This window comes from Sabethes cyaneus, chromosome 3 (assembly GCF_943734655.1).
Source record: "Sabethes cyaneus chromosome 3, idSabCyanKW18_F2, whole genome shotgun sequence".
Taxonomy (NCBI): Eukaryota; Metazoa; Arthropoda; class Insecta; order Diptera; family Culicidae; genus Sabethes; species Sabethes cyaneus.
The window spans coordinates 109,364,748-109,373,123 of NC_071355.1; the positions used below are offsets into that span (position 1 = coordinate 109,364,748).

At 42.8% G+C, this 8,376-nt stretch overlaps 1 protein-coding gene across 1 annotated transcript; it reads right to left on the minus strand.

The window, feature by feature from the left end:
- Positions 1–5,635: 5,635 nt before the first annotated feature.
- Positions 5,636–7,749, minus strand: LOC128739994 (uncharacterized). The gene is made up of 3 exons (XM_053835504.1): positions 7,333–7,749; positions 7,084–7,272; positions 5,636–7,021 (listed from the first exon to the last, which is right to left on the minus strand). Exons 1-3 carry the CDS (start codon positions 7,747–7,749, stop codon positions 5,636–5,638), a joined length of 1,992 nt encoding a protein of 663 aa, XP_053691479.1.
- Between the last annotated feature and the right edge of the window lie 627 nt (positions 7,750–8,376).

Below are 8,376 nucleotides of genomic sequence, written 5' to 3' on the forward strand. Positions count from 1 at the left end.
TAATCAAAAAGTTACGCAAAAACACAAACCGGTTGAATCGGTTTCGGTATCCGTTCTGTTCGACATGTCTGACAGAAATCGAATAGAAATCTGGCAGACAAAACCGTTAGGCGAAATTTCTGCCAGAATCGGTTGATTTCTGCTAGTTTTCACGGGTGACGGCGGCCAGAAATCCGGCAGAATGCCTGGCAGAAAAAGTTTTTTGCTGCCAGATTTTTGTTCGATTTCTGCCGGACGCGCCTAAGCGGGGTGGTTTGGAAACTGGAAACAGGTTTCTAAAATCACAACTGCTTGATTTCGGCGCTAGTGTACATATACGCTAGCGCTAAATTTAGTTATTGAAGAATAGAGTAATGAGCGAATATCACGTCGAAATCATAGGAAAAGTTATGTGAATATTTTCCATCCAGCTTTTCCTGTAATATTTACGTGATTTTCAGGTAGTTCGCACGCATACTAATGCGTTAACGTGAAAATCAGATAGATGTTATTATTTTTTCCAATAACAATCAGCTGAAAGTCACGTAACTCCCTGTAGAGAAATTTACGTGATTTTTTACGTGGATAGGACGTGTGGATTATTTTGAGTGCATCAATTTGAAAACTAGCAGACTAACTTTATTTCTTTTACATTTTCTTTTTCGCTCAATTTTTCATGAAAAATGACTACCAAAGTTACCGAAACTATGTTTTTCCTGTTTAAATGAGCATTAAATTACGGTCATACTTGGGTAGCTCTATCTGCACCGGAAGTGCCATTTCCGAACATTGTCCTGCTAACTTTATCTAAAGCTAGCAGTGCATTGTTTTCTCCTATGAAACAATGGAGCATTAAATTCGTCGTTAGGAGCATTAATTAGCATTAATTGAGCATCAATTAACTGAATGGTGCAACTAATGTTCTGCTAACTTTGTACTGCCAGCTTTACGGATATTATTTACCCTTGTTTTCTTTGTTTCTTCAACTGTTTTGACTACTTTAGGACGTTTTAGAAGATTCTACTTCAAAATTGCCCGGTTTTTCTGAATTGGCTGCAGCTCCGATATATTTGGGGGGTTAACATCTTTCATCATGAAATCGACATTATTTGCCTTATACCACTCCAGCACGTCCTTTGCGTAATGGTATGAAGCCAAATCCAGCCAGAAGATCGTAGGACAGTTAGTAGTGTATATTAAGTATATGTGGAACTAAATGCTTTAAGAAGTGCTGCGAGTACTTCATAGGTACTTCAAAGCTATTAGGATGCTATATGAAGTTCTGAAGTAACTTTAGTTGCTAACAAGTTCTGCGTGTTGCTTTTTTGTTTATATTTCTGGTGATCAAACCAGCAGAACCTGAAACTATTGGAGATTAATTTTTATTTCACTTGAATAAATTTAATCCTCGCACATTTCTAATTACAAATATAAATTAGAATGTAATGCTCTTCATTATTGTGTTGTGTAGCATATGCTGTCGGTATCTCACTACTACAGTTAATTGCCTGGTTCCAAACTTTATGTTCTATAATTAACTCGCGCTGCATAAAGCTGCTGCAAGTTCTAAATCGAACTTTTACTTAACAACTCATTGGCAAAATTCACATCGCTTGTATACGACAAAGGTGACGCAGTGGATCGGTATTGGTTTACAACGCGGAGCACCCGGGTTCAAACCCAACAGCAGGCAAATGCAACGAATATAGAAGTTAGGTAGAAGTATAAAAATAGAACATAGTAGTGCTGCTAAATTTGTTTTTTCTTAGTTTTTGACAGTTTATTTCGAAGCTGCTTAGCGTTCTATGCAGTGAACCCAAGACAGCTTGAAAGTTCGGTTAATTACTTAAAAGTGACGCTGCTTAGCAAGTTATAGATTAATATACATAAAGCTGTTTAACCCTTGTTAGACACCATTATTCGAACTCTTGGTTACTTGGGACGTTATAGGCGAATTCGAGCAAAACTAAGAGCAACCGTTCGCTACCTGGTTGTGATTATTGGAACTACAAAAAAGTGCAATTCCCAAAATGTTTGCTGGCACCTGTATGGAGCTCAACTTTAAAAGTAATATTTTACTGAATTAACAACAGTGGGAATGATAAAAATGGATAATAAAGGTAAGAAAATGCATTTCCTTTCATTTGATATATATTGTTTCTGATTCTGAATCTTAGATTACAGCTTGGTTCGACTCATGCACCTTCCAGTATTGGACAAAAGGTAGGAGTCAAAATGACTACTTATCAAGCATAGCTACCAATACCCCCCCCCCTTCCTTTCCGCTCTTCCCCACCTTTACCAAAAATTTTGACGTAAGACTACGTCTTTGTTTACTATACTGGGACTGGGTAGCACTTTGTAAAAACGAAAAATAAAAGTGTAACGTTTGAATGAAATATTTCAAATGCTAATAGCTACTATACTACTGAACGAAACAGAACAGTTAATATGTCGTTGGATAGATAAAATGTCCAGCAATTTTATAGTAACATATTAATAATATTTTTTTATACGCTAAATAGTGAAAATGTGTGTAAAGTTTCAAGGTCGAATTTTTCCATACATTTCCCTTGTGGTCGCCTAGCTTCACAGGCACGGACGACAATTAGATACACCGAGGCAAATGATAACCTTTGAGACCACTTTGTAATCCACACTCCTTTTCCAATCCAATAGGCAACATCGATGGCTATTGACGGCAACACCGACCCCGAAGATAAGCGGAATCAGCGGGCAATGGCCAACGTGAATCCCACACGATGCACTTTACGTTACATTTTGCATTATCCCCATCGCAGACATGCGAAATTGTTCGACAGCTTGCTCAATCAGTGTCGGACAATCATTTAAACAGCAGCAGCCGATATGGTTTCCTCCACCACCTACACTAGCTTACAAGCAGCAGCGGCAGTGCCAGTGACTATAAAATGGTACACTTCGTTCGCCGCCTGCTCATTTATCGCACGATCGCACTGACGGACGGTCAGTATTTATCATCGACGGCTATTGGTGGCGAAACCAACGGCATTTGGCGGCAACACCAGCAATCGGAGGTAACACCGATAGCAATTGGAGGTGAAAACGATGGCATTTTGGCGGCAACACCGGTAGTTGGAGGCAAATCCAAGGACTTTTGCGGCAATTAATGGCAATTCGAGGCAAACCCGATGGCATTTGGTAACTTCAATGGCAATTATCGCAAACCAACACTGAAGGCAAATGGAAACGGATCGACTGACGGGCAGCAAATTCAGCAGCAGGCCGTTGTGTTCTTAAACAGTTCTTATAAGAACTATAGTAATTGAAGAATGGAAAGATTTTTCTACACTTTCTAAATGGTTAACGTTCCATTCGGGTAATCATTTGAGCAGCAGCAGCAGTCGATCTGGTTTCCCCACCATCTACACTAGTTTACAAGTAGCAACGGCAGTACCAGTGACTATAAAATAGCATACTAGGTTCGCCGTCTGCTCACTTATCGCACGATCGCACTGACGGACGGTCAGTATTTACCATCGACGGCTATTGGTGGCGAAACCACCGGCATTTGGCGGCAACACCGATGGCAATTGGAGGCAAAACCAAGGGCTTTGGCGGCAAGACCGGTTATTGGTGGCAACACCGATTGTTGACTGCACTGAAGAGGTTGATGTTACTTGTAACCAATGGCCCTTTTAAGGGGCCGCAAACTAATTAAATGAATCATAATCAGAACTTATCTCAAATGTGCAAAATGATTTTGATTATTATTTGTAACCAACGGCCATAAACTATTTGAAGGAAGTTGGTTCAAATATCAAACTACGCATAAACATATTTATTACAATGATCTGTGGGCTGGTCATTCATTGCTATTTCAACCTTTGTGAAATACAGTAGTGATTTGTTAAAGAATTCGCTATGTCTAAATGGTTGCGGGCGTTATATTTACGTAACCACCGAAAACGTATTCGCGAACAAGTGGCTGGTGTAGTAACTGAACCAAGGGTATCCTTAACAGGAGCAGAACGTACTAGATTGTCACGCAAACGAAAGCGTGTTACTCACAGATACTCAAATATGCATATGCCAAAAATGCAATTTGCATTAGTCTTCGATCTAATGATCAGACATAAAGTTATATTTCATCGATTAAAACATGTTATCAATATAATGAGTATTATATGCCATAGTCCTACGTCAACCTTTCGAACAACCCTTAGGGCTGTATACCTCGTGGTTTTTCATTTCTTTCCCTACCGTCCCTTCATCAATTGTAGAACCATCGTTTCAAAAAATATTACCAAATTTAAGATTTTTGCTTTCTGACCTAAAATGAACAATCTGACAAAATTTGGTTCAAATCCGTGAAGTTTTTCATATTGAGAAAACTAGAGTGAAATCACAGCGCCAATCACTGTCGCCGGGTACGCCGTGCGTAGGGTTTGGGAGTGAACTTCACCTTGATCACCATTTGCTTCGCCAGGACCTTTTTCTGTTGCCAAATTGAAACACGGGGCGTACAGAAACCACACTTTTATTCCCTTTATATTTTTACACCGCAACCGTTTTATTAATCTAACAGTAACTAATTTAATTGGCTTATAATTATAAAAATAGAAAACTTTAGCGTCCTCGCTGTTTGGCGGCAAAAATGGCAACGGTGGCCACTTTTAAGGATTTATCTTAGTTCGCACTCGTTCCTCGAATCAGCTCTAAACCGAAGTTTTACTCCACTCCGCCTCAGGCCGATTATCGTAGATCTCCATCGGATGAGTTGATCATCTTTCGGATACTTGCTGCTTGGTGTTGCCACTGATGATGATGATGACAATTGCCGCTTAGCGTTAAGCCCGCAACCGACAGGGTTGGGTTGAAATGGCTCGTGATTGTGATATTCACTATCGAGTTTGTGATATTCGAAGTTGCCGACATCCTCGCCCGCGCTGAAATCGCCGGATTTCTGAAAGAGAAAAGAACAAAACCCTTCGCGCACCAGGTGGACGGGCTGTGACGTGCCAAGCTATTGGGAGTTGTCTTCTATGGCTGATAAAGGCAGGATGCAAAACTTCTCAACCGACCTCTTTAACAACCCCGCTGCTGTTTTCAGAGTTACCACTCTGACTACTCCATCGTCTCCAGGATGCACCTGCTGTATTCTCCCCATCTTCCATTTGATTGGTGGTAGGTTTTCGTCACGAATTACCATTAGCTGCCCCTCAGTAATTGGTACCGAAGGCCGCCAACGCTTGGTTCTGCCCTGCAACTGGACCAAATACTCCGTCTGCCACCTTTTCCAAAACTCCTGCAACTTCTTCTGAATCACCTGCCAGTGCTTAAGTCGATTCATAGGGATTGCTAAATAATTCGACTCTAAGAGTTGCTGCAGAGATGCCCCAGTTAAAAAATGACCTGGAGTCAACGGTTGTAGATCATTAGGATCGTCGGACATCGCTGTTAGAGGTCTTGAGTTAAGGCATCCCTCGACCTGAGCCAGCAATGTGCACATATCTTCAATGGACGCAATGTGGTCCCCGAGAACACGCAGCAGGTGAAAGCCGCAGACTTAACTGCCGCTTCCCACAACCCTCCGAAGTGGGAAGCACTCGGTGGATTAAAATGCCATTGGATTCCTTCTCTTGCACATTCTCTTGTTACGCCTTCTTGGTGTTCGTTATTGCGTAGCAAATCGAATAGGGCGTTCAGCCGGCTTCGTGCCCCTACGAAATTTGTGCCATTGTCCGAAAAAATGTCCGAACATATACCTCTTCTCGCGATGAATCTGCATAACGCCTTCAAGAAGCATTCCGTAGATAAATCCGTCACCAACCCCAAATGCACCGCCTTGGTGCACATACAAATAAATACTGCCACGTATCCATTTACGGCCTGGTCGAACATAGATTGGCCCAAAATAATCAACTCCAGTTCTGGAGAACGGCCGCGCGGCTGTCACTCGAACTGCCGGTAATTCGCCCATCAGCTGCTGAACCGGCTGTGGTTTCGCTCGAAAACAACGTTGACATTGATGCACTACCTGTCGGGCTACAGCTCGGCCTCCCATGGCCCGGCGTGTAGAAGCTTGCGGTGGTAATGCTCCAAAAGTAAATGGGTGTCTCGCTGGAAGTACGAGCGGATGTTTTGCTTCCCCACTGTTCGTAGCATTAGCCAATCGTCCTCCAACTCGTATCAACCGCTCGCCTGATATTTGTGGATTGAACCAGCGTAACGGTGAACTGCGCGCTACTATAGAATCGCTTGATAAGCCTTTCCATTCGCCGTTGAAAACTTCTCGCTGCACTCGTCGAATTATCGCCTGCTCTGCCAATTTTAACTTTGTGGTTTTTAGAAAGCTGCTATTCCGCTTAGCTAGTCCCTCTCCTTTGAGATGGTCCATTAGTCGGAACCACCATGCAGTACTCCTTATCATTGTCGAGAATGAAGAAAATTTTCTCACATACCAATCACCGAATTCTTCCTGCTGACTTATGCAATGTGCCGCTGTACGACGAGCCTCCTTTGCTGCCTCCTCTGCAATCGGTTCAGCAATATCTTTCGGCCAGAGCTCCTTCTCAGCCTTGAGCCAAGTGGGTCCTTCCCACCATAGTATGTTGTTTTGTATTTGCTCTGGGTTGATTCCCCTTGAAATCAAGTCCGCAGGATTTTCAGTGCCTGGAACGTACCGCCAGGTTTTATTTTCGGTGAGTGTTTGAATCTTCGCTACACGATTAGCGACAAAGGTCGTCCATGTCGATGGTGCTGCCTTAATCCATCGTAGAACACAAGTAGAATCCGTCCAAAAAACTACCTCTATTTCCATTTTAATTGCCTTGATTCCAGCCAGGTTGGAAAGTTCGGCGGCCATCCGGGCTCCGCACAATTCCAGTCGTGGAATGGATTGGCACTGCAATGATGCCACTTTAGATTTGGAAGTCAGCAACACAACTAAAACAGTTCCCTCTGAATCCACGCTTCGTACATAGGCGCACGCTCCGTAGGCGCGCTCGGAAGCATCAGAGAATAAATGCAGTTCTACCGAAATTGCCCTTGGTCGGAGCGCCTAATTACCAACTCGTTAAGAAACGGTAGTTGAGCGTGAAAGTTCCTCCATTCCCTCTCAACGCTCGCTGGGAGCCAATGGTCCCAATCCAGCTTCTTTCCGTCTTCATCCTTCAAACACCACAGCAACTGCATAAACACCTTAGCAGTCGTGATTACCGTTCCAATCATGCCTAGAGGATCGAACAATGTCGCGATTATCGATAGAACCTTTCGCTTCGATAGTCTTTCATCTTGACTTAGCTCAGGAATCTTAAAACGGAATTTCAGAACGTCCCTGTTAGGATGCCAAATGAGTCCCAAGGTTTTTACCGCGGGATCAGGATATAGCTCGTATCCATCTGCTTTTATCACTGCTAGGTCTTCCTCTGGTATGCCCTGCAATACCGTTGGACAATTAGATGCCCATTTCCTTAACCGAAATCCGCCTTTCATTAACATTTCCATCAATTGGACCCGCATCTCCAATGCTGCCTCCGCATCGTCGATGCCCGTTAAAATATCGTCCATATAAACGTCTTCGCTAACAGCCCTTGCTGCAAGTGGGAACAGTGCTTGCTCATCCATAGCAAGTTGTTTGAGAGTCCTTGTTGCCAGGAACGGTGCGGGCTTGGTACCATAAGTAACTGTGGTTAGCTCATACGTTCCGGCATCCTCGCCAGTATCTGTACGCCACAATATGCTTTGGAGCGGCCTGTCCGCATCCGCAATCTGAATCTGTCGAAACATCTTTTCGACATCCGAAACCAATAAGATCTGCTTCGTATTAAGGGGGGACCCTGCTCTGGAAGGTCGAAAAATAGTGGATTTTCGTGATTTTTTTTCGCATGTTGGAATTACAGTAAAGTGTTGGGGTATTTTGGTTATAGGTTGAGGTATATTCGAATATGTATTTTCTGTTTTTTGAATGCCAAAATAGTGATTATTATGCTGGTGACAGCTGGGCGCGTGGATGCTTTCTAAAAAATAGTTCCTTGCTGGCGGTACGTGCCGGGAACCAACGGAGTATCGGAAAACGGATTTCAAGGATGATTTTGAAGCTTTAGGTCAATACCTAAATTGTTACGTAGCGGTTTTTGAAAACTCGAAAAATTACCAAAATGGCGGCATATTTTCCAAAATAAAGGTGTTTTTGCCTTTCTACTATATAAATATATAGTATAAAGGTATAGCAATCACTCGGAAAACCGAATTTCGAAAGGAGGCCCAGTGGCCGAGTATCTAGTACCATTCAACTCAGTTTCGAAAACTGAGCATTTTTTGTGTGTATGTGTGTGTGTGCGTGTGTGTTTTTTTTAACGAGTAGGGAAATCTGCTATCAGACTCCTGAGAAGACAACTCAGGGAGTGGGGTTTG

Coding starts and splice junctions, on each gene's coding strand:
- LOC128739994 (XM_053835504.1), bottom strand. CDS start 7,749: ATGTTTCGACAGATTCAGATTGCGGATGCGGACAGGCCGCTCCAAAGC. Junction 7,273..7,332: donor AGCTATATCCTGATCCCGCG/GTAAAAACCTTG, acceptor TTCCGTTTTAAG/ATTCCTGAGCTAAGTCAAGA. Junction 7,022..7,083: donor ACCATTGGCTCCCAGCGAGC/GTTGAGAGGGAA, acceptor GTTGGTAATTAG/GCGCTCCGACCAAGGGCAAT.